This window comes from Canis lupus, chromosome 8 (assembly GCF_011100685.1).
Source record: "Canis lupus familiaris isolate Mischka breed German Shepherd chromosome 8, alternate assembly UU_Cfam_GSD_1.0, whole genome shotgun sequence".
NCBI classification, from domain to species: Eukaryota; Metazoa; Chordata; class Mammalia; order Carnivora; family Canidae; genus Canis; species Canis lupus.
In genome coordinates this window covers 3,355,510-3,380,555 of record NC_049229.1, presented here as the reverse complement: position 1 = coordinate 3,380,555, position 25,046 = coordinate 3,355,510, and the positions used below count along the sequence as shown (strand labels likewise).

The following is a 25,046-nucleotide window of genomic DNA, read 5'->3' as shown; positions in this document are numbered from 1 at the left end:
TCGAAAACTACATCCCGAGATTGGTGGATCTTACGGAGCCACGTCGTACGTCACGGGCGCAGCCAGCGGATTGGCGGAAAGAGCCACTCCCCACCCCTCGGCCTCCCGCTCTGGAGCAGTGGCAGACGCTCTGGTTGTTAGGACGACTCATTCCGCCTTCCGGGGGCTTTTTTCTGGCTTTGTGATTGGCTGCTAATATCAAGGCATCCCGGCGTGGACGGCGCGAGGGAAAAGATGGCGGCGATGGCGGTCGGAGGTGCCGGTGGGAGCCGCGTGTCCAGCGGGAGGGACCTGAACTGCGTGCCCGAAATAGCTGACACTTTGGGGGCTGTGGCCAAGCAGGGGTGAGGGTCCAGACCTCCGCAAGCGGAATGCGGGCTCCGAACTCGGGGACGAAGAGGGACAGACTAGTCATCCCCGAAAGGCAGGGGTGAGGGGGTCGGAGTGGGTAAGATTAGGGCGGGAGAAACCATTACTCCTTGGGGGAGGATGGGGAAGCCTTAGGCCCTGGAGCGTGAAACAAACAAACAAACAAACAAAGAAAAACAAACAAAAAAACTTGCTGGGGCGTGTGGCCACTGAGCCCCAAAGTCAGGGGAGTTGTCAGGTAAACTCAAAAAGAGGACTACAGACCTCCAGGGCCCTGGAGAGCGGGATTATAGTCTGAGAATGGGAGAGAGTGTTAGGGGCTAGGGAGAGAAGAGAAACCTTGGGGGGAAGCATGGGCGGTACTGAGGCAAATCTGGATGTGACAGTCTTGGAAAACCGGTGACAACAGAGTAGAAAAGCCACTTGGCGTGGATTTTTATCTTTTTTCCTTTTCCATGCTTGTGTTTTGGGGAGAAACTGAGGCACAGTGCAGCGGAAGTAACATGCCCCAAGGCAGGCTGAACTCAGCAGTCCAGTCGGGTGACTGATGGCAGCAGAAAGGGTTGTGCAGAATTGAGATAGCCTAATCCAGTTGCTTGGATCTCTGGGCACTGCTGCTCTCTTTACATGACGATTCTGGGTCTGTCGCGGTTGTAGGTTTGATTTCCTCTGCATGCCTGTCTTCCACCCGCGTTTCAAGAGGGAGTTCACTCAGGAACCTGCTAAGAATCGGCCGGGCCCCCAGACACGATCAGACCTACTGCTGTCAGGAAGGGGTAGGGACCATCCCATATGCCCCTTAATTATTAGAGGCAATAACAACTTCTGCTTTAACAGTGCCCTCATTCTCCTCCTTTCCTGACTTGGATATATTGGTTAGTCCTGGGACATAGATAACTCTTGTTTTCTCCTTGCTTACCTGCTAAAAAGCCTTACTCTATTCTGCATCAGGCTATCCCACATCTGTGATAGAAAAAGTCTTTGTTTCTCATCTCTACTCTCTATTCCCTGTTAAGAATTAGAAATTGAACAAGTAAAGCACTGAACCTCATATAGTTTTGTCTTTCTTGGATGGGGGGAGTGCAGACTGGAATACGCTAATTGTGGGAAAGCTTTCTCCATGGATTCGTCCAGACTCAAAAGTGGAGAAGATCCGCAGGAACTCTGAGGCGGTAAGACTGTTTGACTTCACTGGCTCTTTCTAGAGATCAGGTCCATAACCTAGCTGGGTGCAGAGAGCAGTTTTTTTCCTCCCATAACTTAGTAAATCTAATATAATGCAATTAAACCTATTTGGGTTGCTAACTCTTCATGTCTTCTTGATCTCCATTTCCAGGCAATGTTACAGGAGCTGAATTTTGGGGCATATTTGGGTCTTCCAGCTTTCCTGTTGCCCCTAAATCAGGAAGATAACACAAACTTGGCCAGGGTTTTGACCAACCACATCCACACTGGCCACCACTCGTCCATGGTATGGCTTGAGGGCTTCTTTTTCTGCTGAATATTATGGTAGTCAAGCTGTGCTAGGTACCTTCTTGTTCCTAGCCATTCAGTAAACGGTGCAGTTGGCAGAACTGAAATGTCAGTACTGGCCACCACCATCTAAAAGTGGTAAGCAGAGGGTTAGAAAACATAGAATGTACAATTATTTCTAGAAACTTATGGCTGCAATAAAGGACAGGGCAGATATTTACATATGGATATACACAAGATAAGTTTATATGTACATATAATCAGAACTTGGGAAAAACATATAAAAGGGTTAACTTGCAATCTGGATCAAGATAATTGAAGGAAGCTTTCTGGACCCAATGAGTTCAAAATAGAGTTCTAAATAGGGTACTTGTTCACATGCAGTTCTGGATGCGGGTACCCTTGGTGGCTCCAGAGGACCTGAGAGATGATATAATTGAGAATGCACCAAGTACACATACAGAGGAGTATAGTGGAGAGGAGAAGACATGGATGTGGTATGTCTCCTTTTGCTGCTATACAGGGCAAAGGGTACGGGGAGGGGAAGTATAGGGTAGAGCCTGTTGTGTGTGTGGGGGTCTTCTCTAGCTATGGCGATTGGTGGGCATATGTATTTGACTGTTTTTTTTTTTTTTTTCTTCCTGTATTTCACCCTGAACAGGTGGCACAACTTCAGGACCTTGTGTGACTATAGCAAGAGGATTGCAGTGGGTAAGTCTACAAGGGCCCTGGGATAGGTTTCCCTTCTCTGACCTCCTGTGAATAAGAATCAGGGGTTTCAGAGATGCCAGATGAAGTGTGTGCATTTTTGATAACGGTGTACTTCTGGTGACTTTACAGTTTGAGATATTACTTTATCAATTTTTATAAAAATGCAGAATTTTATTTTTTAAAAAAGCTATGTTGTTAGCACACAGAACACTTGTTGTTTTGGGGCAAGGGCATATGTCACTAATAGAATATCTCCAAAGCTAGATTGATACTGGGAGGGATGGCGGGGAGCACCCTTCTAGTTTTGAAAAACTTCCTCTTGGTTCCCAGGAGGAGGGATTCCTTGATATTGACAAAACATTAGGCACTTTGGCATAGATGCCTTAGAAAAAATAAAATTCATTTTTTACGTCCTCTTCTTCCTCTCCACCTTCAACATGGACTTGACTCCCTTAAACCCAGAGACCTGTTGGAACCTGACCCCAAAACATGGTTGCCAGTATATCAGGCAATATGGACTTTGCAGTGTCACCATGGAGATGGCATCCTTCAAGAGTTCCCTTTTTAGCTTGTGAATCTTCAGATTGATAATTCTGTCATTCTCATTTGGTTTCCTGGAAGTCAGGATTGGCTTGTGAAAAGTTGTTAGCAATAGCATGCTAAAGGTGAACTATCAAGTCTCATTCGAAACTTTGCCTATTCAGAGCATCACACTGTGTTTTATAGTAGCTCTCTGATTTTAGTAGTCCATTGAAGAAGGGAGTTTGAAAGTTGTTGTATACTGTTTAGGATTATCTGCCCACATCCTGCCTGAAACACTATGATTGCTTTTGAAAAGTATCTTTAATAAAGCTGGATATAGTTAAAAAAGAAAAGAATCAGGAGTTTCATGTATACTTGGCTGCTGGGCAGTTTTCTCTCTGCCTCATTCTGTCTTGCTCTTAGGGAGTAAACAGATCTTGCACAAAAACAGCAAGGAAAGCCTTTTTGCCTAGCAGTAGGTAACTGGTCTTTCTTTTTCCTTGTGTAGCTCTTGAAATTGGGGCTGACCTCCCATCTAATCATGTCATTGATCGTTGGCTTGGGGAGCCCATCAAAGCAGCCATTCTCCCCACCAGCATTTTCCTGACCAATAAGAAGGGATTTCCTGTTCTTTCTAAGATGCACCAGAGGCTGATCTTCCGGCTTCTCAAGGTGGGTGGTAGAAGGGTTCAAAAGGTATTCCAGCTAATCCTCTTGCCTTACTCACATATGTATGATGCTTTTTTTCCTGTGGGCCTGATTCTTTTCCTCTCTGGTTTCTGGAGAGCAATTTTAGCAAAGTTGGAGGTCTTGAGAACAAAAGAGGCAAATGGCAGTAGGTGTCCCAGAAACATTTTAGAAGGAACCAGATCTCATGAGAAGTTTGCAGGTTTCATTTAAGATGTTAAAGTGGGAATCCCTGGGTAGCTTAGCGGTTGAGTGCCTGCCTTCCGCCCAGGGCGTGATCCTGGGGTCCGGGGATCAAGTCCCGCATCGGGCTCCTTGCATGGAGCCTGCTTCTCCCTCTGCCTGTGTCTCTGCCTCTCTCTCTTTGTGTGTTTCATGAATAAATAAATAAAATCTTAAAAAAAAAAAAAAAAAAAGATGTTAAAGTGATGGGATGCCTGAGTGGCTCAGTGATTGAGTGTCTGCCTTCAGCTCAGGATGTGATCCCAGGTCCAGGGATCGAGTCCCACACCAGGCTCCCTGTGAGGAGCCTGCTTCTCCATCTGCCTATGTCTCTGCCTCTCTCACTCTCTCTGTGTCTCTCGTGAATAAATAAATTAAATCTTAAAAAAAAAAAAAAGATGTTATAGTGAGGATCCATGGGCCTGTTTGAGCCAGGATGAAGCTTATACCACATAGGAGGGCTTTATGAGTTTATTGAAGCGTCATGCTATTTTGTTGGTACCTGGAGGGATTTTTGAACTGGAAGACTGCTAGGCCAGGCCTTATTTTATGCTAGGGCTCTTTGGCCATAAACCATAACAATATTCCAGAATCTTGGTTCGAGAACTGCGTCTGATGGTCTGACCTCTCTCACAGTTGGAAGTGCAGTTCATCATCACAGGCACCAACCACCACTCAGAGAAGGAGTTCTGCTCTTATCTCCAGTACCTGGAATACCTGAGCCAGAACCGCCCTCCACCCAATGCCTATGAACTCTTTGCCAAGGGCTATGAAGACTATCTGCAGTCTCCACTCCAGGTCGGTCTACAGTGCAGCGAGAGGGAGCTGTAGGGGAAATGGCTTTGGAAGTAGGTGCCCTACCATCCTATCAAAGCTCAGGAGGCAGTGGGAAAGTTTTTGGTATGCTGGTGCTTTGCCCCTGCCAGAAACTGGCTGGCTAACTTTGCCTTTTTCCTCTTCTTCATCAGCCACTGATGGACAATCTGGAATCTCAGACTTATGAAGTGTTTGAAAAGGACCCTATCAAATATTCTCAATATCAGCAGGTATAATGTGGGTCTAGGTCAAGTACAGGGCCAGGAAGACCTTGGTGAAGGTGGGATTGGAGCCACAAGGTCTTTTCTCCTTCCCTCCCCAGGCCATCTATAAATGTCTGTTAGATCGAGTGCCAGATGAGGAGAAGGATACCAATATCCAGTGAGTGCTCTTCCCAGAGATATGCATGATGACTTCTTTATCTGCCAAGTCAGCTTGACCCTTCCCCTTTCTCTCTTAGGGTGCTAATGGTGCTGGGAGCAGGCCGGGGTCCCCTGGTGAACGCTTCCCTGCGGGCAGCCAAGCAGGCTGACCGGCGGATAAAGCTGTATGCTGTGGAGAAGAATCCAAATGCTGTGGTGACGTGAGTAGCAACCTCCTTGTTGGGAAGTTTATCTACAGTGCCAGTTTTTTTTTTATTAGTGTCCTCACTTGCATCATCTTTATTTTAGGCTAGAGAACTGGCAATTTGAAGAATGGGGAAGCCAGGTGACAGTAGTCTCATCGGACATGCGGGAATGGGTGGCTCCAGAGAAGGCAGACATCATCGTCAGTGAGCTTCTAGGCTCCTTCGCTGACAATGAACTGTCACCTGAGTGCCTGGATGGAGCCCAACACTTCCTAAAAGGTGCCTCCAGGCTGGGATGTACCAGCTTAAGGGGAATGGATTATCAGCTAGGAAGGCTGTGGTGGGTGGGGGTGCGGGTATAGCAGCCTTGGAGGAGGTTGCAAAGTTTAGGGGAAGGTGGGTGGGACTTGGGTCAGTGCCTTTAGCAAATGCAATCATCTTTCTGAACCTCAGCATTCTGTAAAATTTTATATCTGTAAAAATGAGAGGAGTGGACTAGATTAGAGATTCTTAGTCTGAGATCTGTGGACTCCCTATACTGACATGATACATACCTTGGGCTTAGCTTTCATCCAGATCTCTAAGAGTTCTAAGACCCCACAGAAGAACCATTAGTTCAGAATATCTTAGGGTTTTTTCCAGTTTTAATCTTGTGTGTCTCTGTAGGTTAACCTAGAAGTAGAATCTCCCATGACAGGGGTTGGAAGGAGGTTGGCCTGGGAATGTGACAACATTGAGCCACCTGGGTCTGTTTTGGGGGTTGTTTTGTTTTGTTTTGTTTTCAATTTTTATTTTAAGTAGGCTTCATGCCCAACATGGGGCTTGAACGTACGACCCTGAGATCAAGAGTTGTACATTTCACCAGCTTAGTAACTTAGCTAGCCAGGTGCCCCTGCCTGGGTCTATTTGATGTGGGAGCTTTAAACCTTCAGTTAGACATACCATTTTCATCCCTTCGGAACTTATATGATCCTCCTGCTCTGCAGATGATGGTGTGAGCATCCCTGGGGAGTACACCTCCTTTCTGGCTCCCATCTCCTCCTCCAAGTTATACAATGAGGTCAGAGCCTGTCGAGAAAAGGACCGAGACCCTGAGGTAAAAAGCCACTGTCTTCTGCAGAGCTCTTTTCTTTTTAGTCCTCTTTTTTTTTCTTTTTTTTTTTTCCTATATTAGCATCAACTGTTTGCTTCCACTGGAGAAAATGAAGAGGTGAAGGAAGAGATGGGGATGTGGGAAAGTGACTGAAGTGAAAATATTTTTATCCTTTTCTTTTTATTTTTTTAATTTTTTTTTTTTAATTTTTTTTTTTTTTTTTATCCTTTTCTGTGTCCTGGACGCCCAGGCTTCTTTACCTGGGGGAGTAGATGTCTTGCCTATCTGCTTCAGCTCTTGCTCGGTCTCTTGGGACAGGCCCAGTTCGAGATGCCTTATGTGGTGCGGCTGCACAACTTCCACCAGTTGTCTGCGCCCCAGCCCTGTTTCACCTTCAGCCATCCCAATAGAGGTGGGTTCCTGTGTGGCTGTCCTCTTGACTGGATGGCTGAAAGCTTACTTTGTGGTTTCTTCTTTTGCGATCCTGGGTCTACTCTCTCTAAGCTGCCCTTGCTAGTTCTTGTTCTTGCTTTACCAAGTTGTCTAGAGCTTCTAGTCCCTTGTCATCCACGCAACTCCTCCCTAACAGATCCTATGATTGACAACAACCGCTACTGCACCTTGGAGTTTCCCGTGGAGGTGAATACAGTGCTACATGGCTTTGCAGGCTACTTTGAGACTGTGCTTTATCAGGACATCACCCTAAGTGAGTATCTGGGGCCGAGGATGGCACGCTATGAGTATGTTATCTGGGCAACTTATGTAGATGTTTCATTTAGAGTCACAGGGAGCCTAGGAATCAGTGAATGTGGATCTTAGGTTACTTGTTTCTCTGTTCACAGAAGACACTCCCCTCAATCCAGGCAAAAAGAAGAGTCACAGAGACCTCAGTTTTTTTCATTATTTTTTTCACACAGGTATCCGTCCAGAAACTCACTCTCCTGGGATGTTCTCATGGTTTCCCATCCTCTTCCCCATCAAGGTAGGAATCACCTTTCTTTCTTTTTTTTTTTTTTTTTAATTTTATTTATTTATTTATTTATTTATTTATTTATTTATTTATTTATTTATTTATTTATTTGAGACATAGAGAGGCAGACACAGGCAGAGGGAGAAGCAGGCTCCATGCAGGGAGCCCGATGCGAGACTCGATCCTGGGACTCCAGAATCACGCCCTGGGCCAAAGGTAGCGGCTCAACCTCTGAGCCACCCAGGAGTCCCAGGAATCACCTTTCAGACTCAGTGGGTTAAGGTGTCACTTTTGCCATTGGTGTTCTGCCCCTTTCCTACTCTCAGGATGATGCTTGACTATGACCCATGTTCTGCTCCCACATGCTCGTGGATCTGTTGTAGGTGTTGAGATGTTTTTATTGCCTTTCTCCTTGGCTTTCCCACATTTCCTCTGTCTATTCTGTCCAGTCTTTACCTTGAGCAAGAGTCATCTTTTAATCTGATCATAATTCTGTACTGCTTAAAACCTTTCAACAACTTTGGGGCTCCTGGGTGGTCCAGTCAATTAAGTGTCTGACTCTTGGTTTTGTCTCAGATTGGGATTTCAGGGTCCTGAAATTGAGCCAAATGCTGGTGTTGGGTTCTGTGCTAAGCGTGGAGTCACTTGGAATTCTCTCTCCCTCTCCCTGTCCTTCCGGCTTGTGTGTCTCTCTCAAATAAATAAATCTTTAAAAAAGGAAAATACCTTTAGTGACTTCCTACTGCCTTCAGAATAAAGATTTAACATTGTAAGACTCGGTGTGATCTAGTTTTAGCTTGTCTCTTCAGCTACTATCTCCTTGATTACACTGTGTCACCCCTGTGGACCTTTTTTTTTTTTTTTTTTTTTTTTAATTGAACTATAATGAACAGTGTTCTGTTAGTTTCAGGTATACAACATAATAATTCAGCATATCTGTACATTACTCAGTACTCATCAGGATTCTAATACAGTCTTCTTTCCTGCCTCAGGTTTTCACACTTTTCTCCTTTGCCTGGAAAGTTCTTTGTTCATCTCTTCACCCATTTAACTTACCTTCCTGGTCCCCTTAAACATTCCTCTTGTCTGGTAACTTTCCCTGACCAACAGAACTAGGTTTGAGTTCCGTCTCATAGGTGCTCTTGTAGTGCATATCCTCTGCATGTTCATGGCCCTCATCACACTTTTGATTTTCTGTTCAATGTCTGATTGTGAAGTTCTGATTATTCATTCTGAAAGACTTCAAATAAACTTCATGAGGATTGGAATGTCAGGTTTTATCCTTTTCTCTCCACACTTAGCTCAGTAGTATATTGCCATATACAGTTCGTTAGTTCTACCTTAAACTTCTCTGTCTTTCTTCTTGCAGCAGCCCATTACAGTACGTGAAGGCCAGACCATCTGTGTGCGTTTCTGGCGATGCAGCAATTCCAAGAAGGTGTGGTATGAGTGGGCTGTGACAGCACCAGTCTGTTCTGCTATTCATAACCCCACAGGCCGCTCATACACCATTGGCCTCTAGCCCTGCCTACAATGTTCAGAGCCTTGGAAGCAGCTTAAAGTTCCGCTCCTGAAGCACAGAGAGTGCAGTACATCTGTGGGCTGTGATTCCCCTTTGCCCATCAGAGCGGAGCATTTCAGTCTGCTTTCCTGCCTTACAGCAAGGTGGGCAAAGGATGAGAATTAATTGCAGGGCTCAGGCCACCAACCTGTAAAGACTCCAGGCCAGGGAGGGAGGAATTTGTGCTGGATCTGAAGCTACTCCAACAGGCACTCAGCCTCAAGTACTCCCTGGAATAGCCCTGAGAACATGTGGATTAAACACATTTTCATCCCTTTCCCTGCCCATCTCTGTTTCTGTTTTGATGGTTTTGTGTGGGAGGAAATACAAATAAAGTGAAGTTATCAGCCTTTTCCTGCTCCAACTCTGCTGCCCTGCGCCTTTGCTTTCTCACACCTTACTTAAACCTAGGCATATTCAGATCTGTGCTTTTATTCAAGACCCAAAGGATCTTTGTTCTGTATATAGGAAGCTTAATGGCCACTCTTGGACTCCTGGGTGTAGGTCTTTGGGACCAGCTGCAAAGAGGTCCATTAAGATCTGTGATTAGGCTTTTCTCTGGGGAGAAAAGATTGCCCTCGTGGAGAAAGATGGGAGTAGTGAGTGAAGCCAGCTTCCCTTCCGCTTTCCTGAGCTGCTGCACTGCCAGCTACCTCTTGGGAGGAAAACTGGAAGCCATTCAGGCACCTCCAACAAGAAGCCACCTATTTTATTTGAATAAAGTCACAAGGTTAGAGTTTGAAGTTGTAAGAGTGCCAATTCTCCATTTTATACAGGAGGATTTGAAACTGACACAAAGATATATAATATTCAAATCAAGACTGGAACACAGATCCTCTAACCCTGTGGCTCTCTCAATGATCTAACCAGTTATGTTTCTGTCAGCTAACATATTGGGCAACTGAAGTGTGAGGATTCTGGATCCCCTTGGAACGTGAGAGTGGACATCAGTTCCTTCTCTTTCTGGTTAGAGGACTGAGTATTGCTGTACCCAAGGAGTCACCTGAGAAACTTCCAGGTTTACTTTTGCAGTGCGAGGTGTGTAGCTGTGCTCGCTTCGGCAGCACATACACGAAAAATTGGGAAGTGTGTAGCTGTGGAACCAGGCAATAACCACAAGAGAGTGTGAAATTAGACAAACGTGACAACACTTGTGTTTTCCCGGGCCCAAGCACAGAGGGTAAGAGGAGATAGTTGGGAGGGCTGCGTGGCCAGCACGCTCAGAAGGGGAAAGTCCAGCCCAACATCCTTCCGGGCGGCGTGAAACAAATGCAAGTGCTCGCCGTGAAGCTGTCGCGGATGAGTACGACACGTGACCCTTTTGGGAAATCAAGAGTAGAGAGTAGCAAAGAAGTCCATTGTACCTCCTCGTTGGCTCCGCCCACGGCGTTGGCCTTGTCACCTGGAGCTCGGGAGTAGGCAGGAGGGTCCTTGCTGGTTCTTCGCCCGCCTTCTCCGCCTTCCGCAAGTCATCTAACCAATGAGAGAGCGATGGGCGGCCGCTATTAGGACGCTTCCACTCTCCGAGAGGTTAGCCAATCGAGGGGAACTTAATGGTTGCTAAGAGACATTTGAGTTTGGCTCCACCCATGCTTAGGGTTTTGGCCAATGAAAATCTGTACTTTGGACTGTTGCCGCGAAACCAGGGAGATTAGTTCCACCGCCTGAATGTCTCGGCGCCTGCGCAGATTGGGGAAAGTTCTGGAAGACCGCGGAGCTGCCGCCATTTTGCGGGAAGACTAGCAGCTCGGGCTGCAGTGCTTCTTCTACTGCTGAGACTCTGGAAAATAGCCGTGCTTCGCGCCCTCAACACACCCAAAGGAACGGCGGAAACCGGGGACCCCCCTGCGGGGACCCGGAACTGGTGAGAAACCCCGAAACCCGGTCCCCCGCGACGTCACCAATGCGTGACGTTGCCGCACGGCGCCTCCCCTTGACGTCACAGGCAGAAAATGGCGTCAAGAGCAGAATCAGGCAAACTTTTAACAAAATATTTTTGCTTACTTCGGTCTGGGAGTGTTCGCCACCTCAGCGTAGCGAACTGTAGCCCGCTGGCATGATTTTAGGGATCGGTACCCTCTTGGCTCTCTCTCCTAGAGATGATGTCCCAAGGATCCCAGTGACCGCTCTTTCCAGGTCCCAGCCCTGACTTTCGGGGTCGCCGGTACCGGGGCCCGGGGGTGCAGGGAGCGTCGACCCACCGCGGTTTGAGAGGGCTCGTAGGACCGGTTTTCAGCTCTTAGTGCCACCACTCAGAGAGGTTAGGGAACTCTGCGAGAGATTACTCAGTCTTCACAGTCTCTGGAAGGCTCGTGTTCACTGTGTTGGCCTCTGGGCTTTTCCCTGGTCCCGTTTTTCGACCGCACGTTCTTTGGCGGTACAGTATAGTTAGGCCACATAGAAGGTTTTAGCATTGGGACATTGGCCCTCGCAGAGATGCTGCCAATCATTACTTACAGGAACACTTTTTAAAAGTGTAGCTTTGGCTTGTTGCACAGCACGGGGATTGTTTTACCTTTCTCACTGTTCCTGTTCCAAATTAAGCTGCCTTCAGTTTGGAGATGTTTCTGCCCAGCTGCCTAGACGCATCACCCTGTGGGACTCAGCGTGTGGTGAATTTTGCCTGAACTGAGCGGACAGTGGTTCTTACTGTCCTTTGTCCCTTTAGCAGTGAGGCCTAAGTGCTTGCTGGGGTCTTGACTGTGCGATGACAAAGTCCAGGCACTTGCGTTCATTGTGGGCCCCCCACAAAGGAGTTTTTGGAGCCGGGGGGGCGGGGGGAGTAGGCTCTATAGTGTTTTAATGGGTGGGGTTGATGGACTTTGACCCGTAATTTAGGACATAGGAAGAGTTTGAAAACTACCAATTTGAAAATACATAGTATTTGGGACTTTACTGCTTCTAGGGTGTCTGAAAAGATATGCCAAACCCAGTGAGATTTCAAGTTTCAAAATGTGCTCATGTTATATATGTTGGTGCTTTAAATAGATCCATTCATTTCTGAGTACCTGAGTGAAAAGTTTTCTTTGTAGGTGGTGTCACAAGAACTGTCAACTTAAGTGAAAGTTCTTGTGCATGTGTTAAGTTACTCCTACCCTATACTAGCAGTCAACAAAGAGCAGTTATTGAAATCAGAAGCATTTCGTTTGGTGAGGAAAAAGCAGATTTTAAAAAATAAAAAGGAGCTAGCTGTATGACTTGGCACCTGGCTGGCTCAGTTGAAGAGAGTACCACTCTTGACTTTGGAATTGTAAATTCTAGCCCCACGGTGAGTGTAGAGATTATTTAAATAAAGAAATACTTTTAATTCTCTTAGGAAGGACGTTAGGTTTGAGGAGAATAACTACCATGACTTCAAGTGCTTTAATGAAACCTCAGATGCGAGGCCTTCTGGCCAAGTGTCTGCGATTTCATATCGTTGGAGCCTTCGCTGTATCCCTGCGGGTTGCAGCTTTTTATAAGTTTGCTGTGGCTGAACCAAGAAAGAAGGCATATGCAGATTTCTACAGAAATTATGATTCCATGAAAGGTTTTGAGGAGATGAAGAAGGCTGTTATCTTTCAGAGCGCAAAGTGAATGTTGAATATGAAGAATTCCTTTGGGTTGCGTTTCATTGAAGCTTGACTGTCCTGTGTTCCTGAGCTATGAAACACAAACACTGGGTTATGGAATAGTTTCTTTTAATAAACAACTAAAAAATAAAAAATAAAATAAATACTCTTAGAGAAAGAAATAAAGAAAACTTTGTATAGACTTGGCAGCCATTATGACTGGAAATAATGGAAATGATAGATTGAAACCTCTTATTTTTTTATTTTATTTTTTCTAAGATTTTTTATTTATTGGGGCAGCCCTGGTGGCTCAGCGGTTTAGCCCCGCCTTCAGCGGGGGGCGTGATCCTGGAGACCCTGGATGAGTCCGCTGCTGCCAGGCTCCCTGCATGGAGCCTGCTCCCTCTGCCTCTCTGTGTGTCTCTCATGAGGGAGACAGTAGAGTTTAAGACATTAGACTTCAAATAAATATTTATTTATTTATTCATGAGAGACTCTGGGACTGACTGGTGACTGACACCACGATTGACGTAGAGATTACATAAAAATAAAATCTTTAGGGATCCCTGGGTGGCGCAGCGGTTTGGCGCCTGCCTTTGGCCCAGGGCGCGATCCTGGAGACCCAGGATCGAATCCCACGTCAGGCTCCTGGTGCATGGAGCCTGCCTCTCCCTCTGCCTGTGTCTCTGCCTCTCTCTCTCTCTCTCTCTCTCTCTCTCTCTCCTCTGTGACTATCGTGAATAAATAAATAAAAAATCTTTAAAAAAAAAAAAATAAAAATAAAAATAAAAATAAAATCTTTAAAAAACCCAAAACTAGACATCTTGGTATGCTGTGTACTCTTCTTTTTGAAATTTCCTTTAGGGCTAAGTTATAAAGCACAGGAGAGAGAGGTGACTGATAGAATTGATGAGACATTAGACTTTGAGGCAGGAGACCTTAATCAGGAGTCAGTTCTTCGATTTAAGCTTTGAGACTTTAGGTAGTTCACAAAAGCTCAGTTTTTTCATTGTGCATTGGACCTGATAACTGCCTGTAGCATGTATTACCTTTGACTGTTATATAAATGTATCATGTTAATTATAATAAGTAGTTGAGTTCACTGCTTTTTTTTGTTGATGTTTAAGATTTTATATTTGGGGGCAGTCCCGGTGGCGCAGCGGTTTGGCGCCGCCTGCAGCCCGGGGTGTGATCCAGGAGACCCCGGATCGACCCCGTATCGAGTCCCATGTTGGGCTCCCTGCATGGAGCCTGCTTCTCCCTCTGCCTGTGTCTCTGCCTCTTTCTGTGTCTATGAATAAATAAATCTTTAAAAAAAAAAGATTTTATATTTGGGGTGACTGAGTGGCACTCAGGTTAAGCATCTGCCTTCAGCTCAAGTCATGATCCCAGAGTCCTGAGATGAGCCTGCATCAGGCTCCCTGCTCAGCGGGGAGTATGCTCCTCCCTCTCCCTCTGCCTGCTGCTCCCCAGGTCTGTGCACTCTCTTTCTGTGTCAAATAAATAAATAAAAATATTTGATTAAAAAAAGATTTTAAAGTAATCTCTAAGCTCAAAAATGGACTGGTTGGGATCCCTGGGTAGTTTAGCGATTTAGCGCCTGCCTTCAGCCCAGGGCGTGATCCTGGGGTCCCACATCAAGTCCCACATCAGGCTCCCTTCAGAGCCTGCTTCTCCTTCTGCCTGTGTCCCCCCCCCCCCCCGCCCCTCATGAATAAATAAATAAAATCTTAAAAAAAAAAATGGGGCTGGAACTCAAAACCACGGGATCAAGAGTTGCAAGCTCCACTGACTGAGCCAGCCAGGCACCCCAGGTTCACTGGTTCTTAGACACACCTATTTGATTTTGATTTGGTTTCTATTTTAAGTCTTAAATTTGGCTCCAAGTAATTTTTGTTTTACTCTTTCCGAGAATCTTGTTTCTGTAACAGGCTTAGTTCGGTGCCTAGCAATATCAGGTAAGTCATATTTTTACAGGACTTATTTTATGTTAGTTATTACTTTTATACTCCTCTTATTCTTTTTTTTTTTTTTCTCTTCTCTTTTATTCTTAAATCACCAAAATAGGCTATGGGCTCTGAGCGCAACAAGGACAAACCACACCATTGGATGATGGATCAGCTGTTTTTTGTTTTGTTTTGTTTTGTTTTGTTTTAATTTATTTATTTATGAGAGACACAGAGAGAGAGAGGCAGAGACATAGGCAGAGGGAGAAGCAGGCTCCATGCAGTGAGCCCGATGTGGGACTCAATCCCGAGACCCCAGGATCATGCTCTGGGCTGAAGGCAGACACTCAACCACTGAGCCACCCAGGTGTCCCTGGATCAGCTCTTTCAAAGAGGACAAAGCTGGGGTGTCTGGGTGGCTCAGTCTGTTAAACGTCTGCCTTTGGCTCAGGTCATGATCCCAAAGTGCTGGAGTCAAGCCCTCAGTCAGGCTACCTGTCCTCCCTGCTCATGCTTTCTTTGTTGCAATCTCTGTCACTCTCTCAAAGTTTTTTAAAAAAAATAAAGAGGACAAAGCTCTTGTGGATATGGAAAGTCTGATTGTGACCAGCCTCCTTTGCACAGTTGTTCTTCAGATTAGTTAGAGTTGTTTTTATTTATTGAGGTATTGAGGTATTTGTTTATTGAGCTTTATTGCAGTATAATTTGCATAAAATAAAGTTATGTACATTAAAGTGTATAATTTGATGGGTTTTGATATTTAAACGCCCATGAAACCATCACACCCCAAAAGTTTCTTCTGCCCTTTTGTGATTTTTTTTCTTCCTAGCCTCTCCCCACCTCTTCATATCCCTAGGCAACCACTGATCTGCTTTCTGCTTTTACAGGTTTGTGTTTCCTAGAATTTTTTCCTATAAATGGAAGCACAAAAAGTTTATACTTTTTTTTTTGTTTTATTTCTTTCACTCAGCATAATTATTTTGAGATTCATGCATGTTCTGTATATTGATAATTCCAGACCAATATTCTGTTGATTTTGTTTGATATCATTTGTTTTTCTTATTTGACAGGCATGTGGTAGACAGACTTGGTAAAGATGATTGCTAGGTGTGAAAGCTTGAGGGAGGCATGAAGTCTTACTCTGCCTGCCTAGACAAGTTTCAAAGTGGAATTGATTAAGCGTGTCTGAATCATTATCTTTGAGTTACCTGAATTCTAGTTGGTATTATATGGGACATGCTTAACGATGAGTCCCTTAATTATTGATGTTTGGGTGGGGGGTATGGGGAAGAGCTTAGGGCAGGTCTGCATTCTGGTGTTGTTTTGTCTTGTTTTTAATTTTTTAGTCTTGCATCTTTACTTTTTTATTGGGAATATGTGCTCATTTCAGTGACTTAAGTTTAAACCAATTATTTATACAGAATTTTGAATTGTAGAATGGAGACCTAGTGTCCATTGTCAAGTGAATAGTAATTTTGAGTGCCAACACTTTCTCTTCACAGGACAGGGTCTGTATTGTATTTTGTTTCTATCTAGATATTTTCTTTCTTTCTTTCTTTCTTTCTTTCTTTCTTTCTTTCTTTCTTTCTTTCTTTCTTTCTTTCTTTCTTTCTTTCTTTTTTTAAGATTTTATTTATTTATTCAAGACACACAGAGAGAGAGAGAGAAGCAGAGGCAGAGGGAGAAGCAGGCTCCATGCAGGGAGCCCTACGAGGGCTCCGATCCCGGGGCCCCAGGATCACACACCCCCAGCTGAAGGCAGCGCCAAACCGCTGGGCCATCGGGGCTGCCCAGATATTTTCTTTCTAGACACTTGACCTTTTCTAAGCCAGAGCAAAACACGTTCAGATTTAAAATGTGCAAAAATAAATGTAGAGTAAGCAACTGCCTGGAAGATCCCTTTGGAATTCAAGAATTCTGAAATCTGTTTCTTGGAGAAGGAAGGGATGTGGGGTGCCAAAGGGGCAGAAAAATAGGTTCTTATATATCCATGTCCTCTCCTCAGATCTGTTACGATGGCGTCCGATGACTTTGATATAGTGATTGAGGCCATGCTGGAGGCTCCTTATAAAAAGGAGGAGGTAATATTCCCCATCTCACTCCTGGAATTGGGTTAGTTAAGAAGAAGCAGTTATAGATCATCAGTTTCAACATTTTGTAAATCCTTTTTTCCTGCTTATTTATTATTATGTATCGTTGCTACTTATAAAAGTTACAGTTTTTTAGTAAGCCTCACTCTCCAGGCTCTAATCCTAAAGGCATGCTGGCAGAGAGGGTCCCAAAGCTGAGGGGTGGGGGTGGAAGAAGGTTTGGGGTGGGGGGCAGAATGTTCTAGGAATAAGTGCTTTGCTCATAGCTCTCAGTGACACAGTAGAAAGTCAGTGTATCTTAGACCTAAGTAATTTCTCACTGTCCTGGGGAATAGATGTCAATGGAACCAATGTCGGGTAGCTAAAGCTTTGACATCAAAATCTGTCACTCTGATCTTTTCTTTTCAGGTAGTTTCCTCCGTTCTGTTATTCCCTTTGTTAGGAGACCCAGGTGGTCAGGAACGGGCTGGATAATTGCGAGCTTTGATTTCATAAGCTTTCTTCTCTGTCCACTTCTGTTCTTTTGTTGCCCAATGGAACATGTGCGTCTGCCACCTTGTACCCTCTGACATTTTTCCTGGCAAACCTCTCAGGATGAACAGCAAAGGAAAGAGGTTAAAAAAGATGGCCCTGCCAACACCAGCACGAGCACCATGAGCACCAGTAGTGGTGGCACCAGTGGGAGCAGCGCTGGTGGGGACTCAAGCAAGTGAGTGTGGCATAAAGAGATGGGCTGGCAACTTGGGCAAGGGAGGCAACCGTGTCCATCGGAGAAATGGCCAAAATAGGGAGGCGGTTGCTTATAAGACTGCTCATTTTTAATGCTGGGTCCTGGGAATCATGGTGACTTGGTTTAATGGTCTTCTGGTCTTCACATTCCAGCATAGACTTGTGGATCTGTTCTAGCGTCATTGTTTCTGTTGAATAAAATAGTGAGGGGCTCCTGATTTGAAAGCAGCTGCTTTTACTGGGCTTTGGCAGGGGGGTAGGTGGGAAATGGCCACTTTAGATGCCACACAGCATTCAGGGCTGTGTGCAAGTTGGTGTTGCTGTGAACTCCTGCCAGCTAATCCTAGGCTCTTTGGTCTTTTTTTTTTTTTTTTTTTTTTTTTAATTTTATTTACTTATGATAGTTACAGAGAGAGAGAGAGAGGGGCAGAGATAGGCAGAGGGAGAAGCAGGCTCCACGCACCGGGAGCCCGACGTGGGATTTGATCCTGGGTCTCCAGGATCGCGCCCTGGGCCAAAGGCAGGCGCCAAACCGCTGCGCCACCCAGGGATCCCGGCTCTTTGGTCTTTTACTGCTGTTCCACCCTGGTCTTTCCGTCATTCCTTTTCCTTGGGGGAAAGCATAAAACCTCCTTAGTAATCAGGATTTTCCCCTTCACAGGAAGAAGAGGAGTCGGAGCCATAGTAAAAGCAGGGACAGGAAGCGCAGGTCAGTCAATAATGCTGGGGGCCCTTGGGTTTTGAGGATCACTACAAAGGGAAAGAGGCACTAGAAGAGGTTGGTTTGTCCTGTAGTGAACTCAGTAGTGCCCTCCACTTGTAGTCGTAGTCGAGACCGGGACCGGCATAGGCGGAGAAGCAGCCGAAGCCGAAGTCGAGACCGGCAGCGTCGCCACCGCAGCCGGAGCTGGGACCGGCGGCACAGCAGTGAGTCACGCAGTCGAGACCGGCGGCGTGAGGACCGCGTGCGCTACCGGAGCCCACCACTTGCCACTGGGTACCACCTTTTGCTAATACAACAGCTTCCACGTGGTAGTCTGGGTAAAACCGCTGTGCAGTGGTTCCTACATGCAGGTGCTTCCAACCTGATGTGATGGGCAGGAGGGAGACCTTGTTACTTACAGGGGTGGTCTTGAGAATTCTCATGTGAGCTGAGGTGCCGGCATCTGGTCTTCTCACGATGGAAGACTGAGCCTCAAGCCAACATGAGTGAAGTTGGATGACAGGATTTTCTGTTTGTTCTCTGTTCTGTAGGCGCAGGTATGCACACAGTAAGAGCCCGCATTTCAGAGAGAAGAGCCCCGTCAGGTGAGTTCATGATGAACGCTCTTCTAGACCATGAGGTATGAATAGAAAGCCGTTTGAGCCAGAATATAGGAACATATAGTACCTGAGGAGGTAGCTAGAGAACAGTGACCATGTTTTGGGAGCGGGTGTCTCAAGTTGTGCTCACTCTCTAGGGAGCCAATTGATAATCTGAGTCCTGAGGAGCGTGATGCCCGCACAGTTTTCTGTATGCAGCTAGCTGCCCGCATTCGGCCTCGAGACCTGGAGGACTTTTTCTCTGCTGTTGGCAAGGTAACCTCCCTGACCTTAGTTTTCTTCCATGTACCCTATTTTCCATCCATCCTCCTTTATGCCCAACTCAGGATTTCCTTCTTGCGGGATTAGGTTCGTGATGTCCGAATCATCTCAGATCGGAACTCCCGTCGTTCTAAGGGCATCGCATATGTAGAATTCTGTGAAATCCAGTCTGTGCCCCTGGCCATTGGGCTAACTGGGCAGCGGCTGCTAGGAGTGCCCATCATTGTCCAGGCTTCACAGGTGAGCAGGTTGCAAAACTGACATGACAATATGGGCTTGAAGGGAGGAGGAGTGGGATGTGACTCATCAGTTTTTTCTTGCTCAGGCTGAGAAAAACCGGCTGGCAGCCATGGCCAACAACCTGCAGAAGGGCAGTAGTGGACCAATGCGCCTTTATGTGGGTTCCCTACACTTCAATATCACTGAGGACATGCTCCGGGGCATTTTTGAGCCCTTTGGCAAAGTGAGTAGAAAGTGATGGAAACCTCTAAAGGGAATTGGAAAAAGTGGGGAGGGTAAGTGTACCTCTTCATTCTGTCTGACCACGATTAACCCACAGCATCCATCAGAACAAACGTATGGGTCTATGAGGAGAAAGTTAGACTCCATCTTTGCATTCAGTGTTCAGTACACCAATGAGTCAGGCACCATAAAATCAAACAACAGGGCTCATACTAAGGTAAGGTTAGTCAGAAAAGGTGTTTTGGAAGGAAGTTGCCTTTGTCTCTTTTTTAAAAGATGTGGAGGACAGCCCAGGTGGCTCAGTGGTTTAGCGCCTGCCTTCGGCCTAGGGCATGATCCTGGAGTCCCTCATTGGGCTTCCTGGATGGAGCCTGCGTCTCCCTCTGCCAGTGTTGTGTCTCTGCCTCTCTCTCTCTCTGTGTCTCTCATGGATAAATAAATAAAATCTGGGGATCCCTGGGTGGCTCAGCGGTTTGGCGCCTGCCTTTGGCCCAGGGCGCGATCCTGGAGTCCCGGGATTGAGTCCCATGTCGGGCTTCCGGCATGGAGCCTGCTTCTCCCTCCTCCTGTGTCTCTGCCCCCCTCCGTCTCCCCCTCTCTCTCTCTCTCTCTCTCTCTCTCTCTATGTATCATAAATAAACAAATCTATAAATAAATAAATAAATAAATAAATAAATAAATAAATAAATAAATAAATAAAATCTTAAGAAAAAAACGAAATTTTTGGGATCCCTGGGTGGCGCAGCGGTTTGGCGCCTGCCTTTGGCCCAGGGCACGATCCTGAAGACCCGGGATTGAATCCCACGTCAGGCTCCCGGTGCATGGAGCCTGCTTCTCCCTCTGCCTGTGTCTCTGCCTCTCTCTCTCTCTGTGTGACTATCATAAATAAATAAAAATTAATAAAAAAAAAAAAAAAACTAAATTCTTACACAAGTAAATAAATATGAAAAAATAAAAAGATGTGGAGATTTGTAATTGATTGGCTACAGAGTTAGAGGTAGAACAGTCAGGCAGGAAAGGTCAAGAGTATGAGTTAGCCAAAGATTGTTAATAATTTCTCCCTCTTCTACAGATTGATAATATTGTCTTGATGAAGGACTCAGATACAGGCCGTTCTAAAGGTTATGGTTTCATTACGGTGAGTCTCTGGTCTTTAACTCTGGAATTTCAGCGTGGGTTTGTCCACCTGTCTGATTTTGCAGCTTAGCTTCATTCTCCTCCTCTAGGGACTTTCTAAATGACCTATAAGGGATCCCTGGGTGGCTCAGCAGTTTGGCGCCTGCCTTTGGCCCAGGGCGCGATCCTGGGGTCCCAGGATCAAGTCCCGTGTCGGTCTCCCTGCATGGAGCCTCCTCCTCCCTCTGCCTGCGTCTCTGTCTCTCTATCTCTGTGTTTATCATGAATTAAAAAAAAAAAAAATCTTATTAAAAAAAATGACCCATAAGCCCTGGTGCCTGCAGCTTGGACTAGCCTTCTGCCCCTTGAGATGAGTGCATTGCTTGAGATCTTGACTTTGCTCCTACACACTGTTAGTGGCCCTGATATGGGGGTGTCCTGGAGGTCAACCAGCTTCCCTGGTGCTGCGTGCTGCAACGTGCTCTTTGGGTAATAGAAATGATTTCAGGCTACAGCTAGGAAGTTGGGGACATGAGAGAGGTTAGGTGTGGGCTTTTATAGACGTGCTTCATGGAATTGGTATGTTTTCATGATAAGAACAGGAGTAGAGATTTTTTTTTTTCTGGCACTACTCAGTTTCTCCACTGAGAAGTATCTTTATATTCAGAGACCACTATAGGGAAAATAGCGAGAATGTCTTACCTTTTCCTAACACTCCCAAGAGAATTGCTTCTAGTTCCCATAACTGGTTCTTCTAGCCCTGTGTGACTCCAGGCTGAGGACTGGCTGCCAGCCACAGTGTCTTATAGAAGCTGATATTTTCTGGGTTCAGTCCAGGCAGCATACACCCCCACAGTTGCCTACAGGGCAGAGGGGAGGTAGGTTGTGTTTGACCAGGGGTATTGATCACTTCAGAAGTATCCAGTGAAGGCAGGCCACCTATACCACCTGCTTAAGAATTGTCAGTACCATGTGCCAGGCCCTAGGGCAGGGGCTACCAGAGGAAACAAAGCCAGCTCTGGTGTTCATGGTGGCAAGAACCTCTTGTAACTCCTTGTGTGACTCGGATGCAGAAAAGCTTTTGTGAGGCCTTTTTGCTCTTGTGTTGCTGCTTTTCTCGTCAACACCCTTGATACTTCAACAGCAGTCTGGAATCTTCTCTATACGCGGCTGCTCTGGTGCTGCTGGACGACAGTAGAGCTCTCTGTGATCAACAGCACTGGTATAGGCATAGGGGTGGGGTGCGGTCTTGCTCTCCATTCCAGGGTGCACTCCCTCCTACCACTGGACTCTGAGGTTTCAGATTCCTACTTTTTGACTGAGAATTGAAACTGACCAGTCCTAAGGGTGTAAATAAAAGCCCAGGAATCTTGACTCTCAGCCTGTCGTACTTCCATTTATATGCTCACTTGTGAAGCAGCTTATAAGTGTAGGCCACCCTAAAGATAACAGACTTTTTGCCTTTGTTGGGTTCTTAGTGGAGCTGGAAGATTGCCATTGAGTCCGTTGGAAAAGGTTCTTGTCACATGATCATTTTGGAGGGATGAGGCTCTTAGGTCGCACTCCCTAAGACAATAATTTGTGCCACAGCGAGCATGCAGTTTTCCTGGGATAGCAGGACTAGGCAGTGGTAGTGGGGGTTGGAGAGCATATCTGTGGCCAGTAAGTGACTGATAATGGCCTGTGTTTCTTGTAGTTCTCAGACTCCGAGTGTGCCCGGAGGGCCTTGGAACAGCTGAATGGTTTTGAGCTTGCTGGTCGACCTATGAGAGTTGGCCATGTGACTGAGCGACTGGATGGTGGCACAGATATCACTTTTCCGGATGGGGAACAGGAGCTGGATCTGGGATCGGCAGGTGGACGTCTGCAGCTCATGGCCAAGTTGGCAGAAGGTGGAGAGAGTTTCTCTGTAGAGTGAAGAGCGTGGGGTTGAGTTTTAGATCCGAGATTGGGACTTAACACCAACTTTTCTTTCCCTTTTAGGCTCTGGAATCCAGCTGCCTACTACAGCTGCAGCTGCTGCTGCCGCAGCCCAAGCTGCTGCTGCCTTGCAACTAAATGGGACAGTTCCCTTGGGGGGCCTGAACCCTGCAGCTCTGACTGGTAGGCTTGGACTTGGGAGAGGGAGGAAGGGTTGGGAGCCCAGAAAGAAGGAATGATCTGTGCTCAGTAACTCACTGTGCCTCTCTTTCTCTCTCTCTCTCTCTCTCTCACAGCTCTGAGCCCAGCACTGAACCTCGCTTCCCAGGCAATTGCCTCCCAGTGCTTCCAGCTTTCCAGCCTCTTCACCCCTCAGACCATGTGAGTCTCAGGGGCTGGCTCAGTTAAGTCACTGGTTACGTTCTTTCCTGTGGCTTTCCGTTTACCTCTTCTCCTTGCCATAGGTAAATCAGTGGCGCAGTACACTGCCTCCCTGTGCCTCTGGGTCCTGCCACTCCCTTCTCCACATCTACCCTTCCATGGCCCCTTCTCCATTTTATGGACCAAGCCATCCTGAGGGCGTGGACATTGACTCTGCAGGAATTTGGGGCCACCCTTAGACTCCAGAAGAGCTCCTGCCCAGGGCCCATTGGGACTGGACTCTGCTGAGCAAAGCCACTAGTCGAAGAGGACAGAATCTGCACCTGCATTGAGCACCTGTCTCTCCACATACGTCATCTCCTGGGATGACCTTCATTGCTCTTCCCAACCACCTCTTAGTGATTCCTTGATTCCTCCCCCATTGGGAAGGCCATAGGGCATTAATTGAAGGAACTAACTTCTCTCCTTTTCCTGTACCTCTACCCTACAGTCTGTTGAGGGAAACCCTTAAGACCTCTGGTGTAAGAGGACTTTGGAGTTTGGGGGGTGAGCCATGAAGGTACTGGCTTGTTGCCGCACAGGCCCTGGAAGATGGTGTGGACATGCACATTGTGAAGCCTGCCTTAGGCCTCAGCTTGGGGCCAGAACTGCTACTGTGGGCTCAGCATCTTGCTGGGAGGTATGGGTGTCCTGCCAGGCATTTTGGGTGTTTTCGCAGCATTCAGGAGTTTAGTGAAAGGTGGGGTACCTTTCCAGTATATGTTCCATCCTCCTTTGTATAGTTGTCTTTCCTCCCATGTCCTTCCTATGGCCCAGGGTGGGAGGATGGAGAGGAGGCTGCTACTCTGCTATTTCCCACGTGCCTCTACCATGGGCTCAACCCCAGCTGTGAAAGCTGCTCCTGTCCCCTACCTGGGCACATGTGAGCCCTCTTCACTGGATTTTATACCCTTGTGTCTGTGTATATAAGATATATATGTATATGTATGTATGTGTATCTATATGTACACACATACATATATATGTATAAACTTTGTATAAATGGGAAGCTCCACTGTTTTTGGCAGCTGCTGCCCATATGTGTGTGGTCTCGGTCAGTTGGTGTGTCTGATGTTAATAACTTCTCATGAGCCAAAACCGTGAATGGTTCTAGGAATATAAAACATTTATAATGCCTTTGTATTTTGTCCCTTCAATTTTACTTTATCTAACCTTCTCTAGAAATTAAAATGGACAAAAGGCACACACTTGGATAGAGTTCCCCATCTGTCTGCATTATACACTTGGCCCCGTGGGTTTCCTCCATATGTCTTCATCTTAACTATTTCCTTTTTTTCCTCCCTCTCCTCCCCCCATCCTAAATTTATTTCCAAACCTACCGTGCCCACTGGGCGCACCACCAGGCTGGACTCTGCCTAAGGACAGATCTTGTCTTTCCACCAGATGGCACTGTGACAGTAGCACATTCTGCACCCTCAGCTAGAGGTGTATCGTGATCTTGAGGAGCTTAAGTACCAAAGAAACCTAAGCTCCCCGTTCTGACCATTAGCCTCTGTGTCCGTCTTTGGCTCTCTTTGTTATGGAACTCCCAGTTCAGTATCCAGAGGAGTTTGGGCATCATCCATCGAGGCTCCCCAGGCCTGAAGTCTGCTGTTCGTCCCCTCAACTCTTGCTTTCCATGTATAGCCCTGCTTGGGATAGCACAGGGGATAGCACAGGCCTGGGACCAGTGAATTCCAGAAAGCTGAGTATTCCAGGAATTGCCCTGATGAAGGGGATACACATTGTCCTCCACCTGCCTTGTAAGGCTTATTATGACAAGGGGCCTGCCACAACCTGGCTCACCAGGTGTAGGGACCAGCCTAGAGGAGGTCTGAGGTTCTGGGGCAGAGCTCTGTAGGACTCCTCCATTCTCTACCAGTCTCTATGGCAACAGAATGTTAAGATTTTATTGTCATGCTAAAAATATGGATAATTGCTGTTAGGTTTTAATTTGTCTGCGCTCAGACTTTCCTAAGCTGAGTAAAGGTTTCTTGGTGGTATTAGCTTTTGGGGTTGCTTTTCACACTGAAGTATTAGGTACTTGACACCTGCTTGTGGCATAAAAGGCCACTAGGACCCAGGACTAGCTCTTGATTCCTCTGGGCTGTGGCAGCCTGACTTGCTGCTCCTGTTGCCTTTGCCCCCACCCCCACCCTTCCCCTATCCTGGTTTGCTCTCTGAGTCTGGGGGAAGGTAAGGAGGATGCATTGTTTTTACATAGTAGCTGGCTAGA

The 25,046-nt window shown here is 46.4% G+C and overlaps 2 protein-coding genes and 1 long non-coding RNA gene across 10 annotated transcripts; 2 read left to right on the top strand and 1 right to left on the bottom strand.

The window, feature by feature from the left end:
• The first annotated feature begins 101 nt into the window (after window positions 1–101).
• PRMT5 (protein arginine methyltransferase 5) lies at window positions 102–9,356 on the top strand. Of its 5 annotated transcripts, none has more exons than XM_038544176.1 (17): window positions 102–344; window positions 1,027–1,145; window positions 1,456–1,541; window positions 1,706–1,840; window positions 2,227–2,339; window positions 2,504–2,553; window positions 3,584–3,747; window positions 4,621–4,782; window positions 4,953–5,030; window positions 5,123–5,181; window positions 5,261–5,383; window positions 5,472–5,647; window positions 6,355–6,464; window positions 6,780–6,873; window positions 7,051–7,167; window positions 7,379–7,443; window positions 8,801–9,356. In XM_038544176.1, the coding sequence occupies exons 1-17, from the start codon at window positions 235–237 to the stop codon at window positions 8,951–8,953; spliced, it is 1,914 nt and encodes a 637-aa protein (XP_038400104.1). In that variant the 5' UTR covers window positions 102–234; the 3' UTR covers window positions 8,954–9,356. The 5 variants fall into 5 exon arrangements, with proteins under 5 accessions (XP_038400104.1, XP_038400103.1, XP_038400107.1 ...); XM_038544175.1 differs by having other exon boundaries at window positions 103–344; window positions 1,426–1,541; XM_038544177.1 differs by having other exon boundaries at window positions 321–430; window positions 1,426–1,541.
• Window positions 8,275–24,671, bottom strand: LOC111096963. The gene is made up of 3 exons (XR_005363043.1): window positions 24,151–24,671; window positions 21,173–22,377; window positions 8,275–12,634 (listed from the first exon to the last, which is right to left on the bottom strand). It is a non-coding gene; the product is annotated as an uncharacterized LOC111096963 (long non-coding RNA).
• RBM23 (RNA binding motif protein 23) lies at window positions 10,681–24,014 on the top strand. 4 transcript variants are annotated; one of them, XM_038544180.1, is made up of 14 exons: window positions 10,681–10,856; window positions 16,495–16,570; window positions 17,173–17,288; window positions 17,970–18,017; window positions 18,132–18,305; window positions 18,563–18,616; window positions 18,769–18,886; window positions 18,980–19,132; window positions 19,218–19,355; window positions 20,427–20,492; window positions 22,167–22,362; window positions 22,454–22,573; window positions 22,687–22,771; window positions 22,855–24,014. In XM_038544180.1, the coding sequence occupies exons 2-14, from the start codon at window positions 16,505–16,507 to the stop codon at window positions 22,856–22,858; spliced, it is 1,338 nt and encodes a 445-aa protein (XP_038400108.1). In that variant the 5' UTR covers window positions 10,681–10,856; window positions 16,495–16,504; the 3' UTR covers window positions 22,859–24,014. The 4 variants fall into 4 exon arrangements, with proteins under 4 accessions (XP_038400108.1, XP_038400109.1, XP_038400110.1 ...); XM_038544182.1 differs by lacking the exon at window positions 10,681–10,856 and adding an exon at window positions 10,948–12,260; XM_038544183.1 differs by lacking the exon at window positions 10,681–10,856 and adding an exon at window positions 14,480–14,501.
• Window positions 24,672–25,046: the final 375 nt, after the last annotated feature.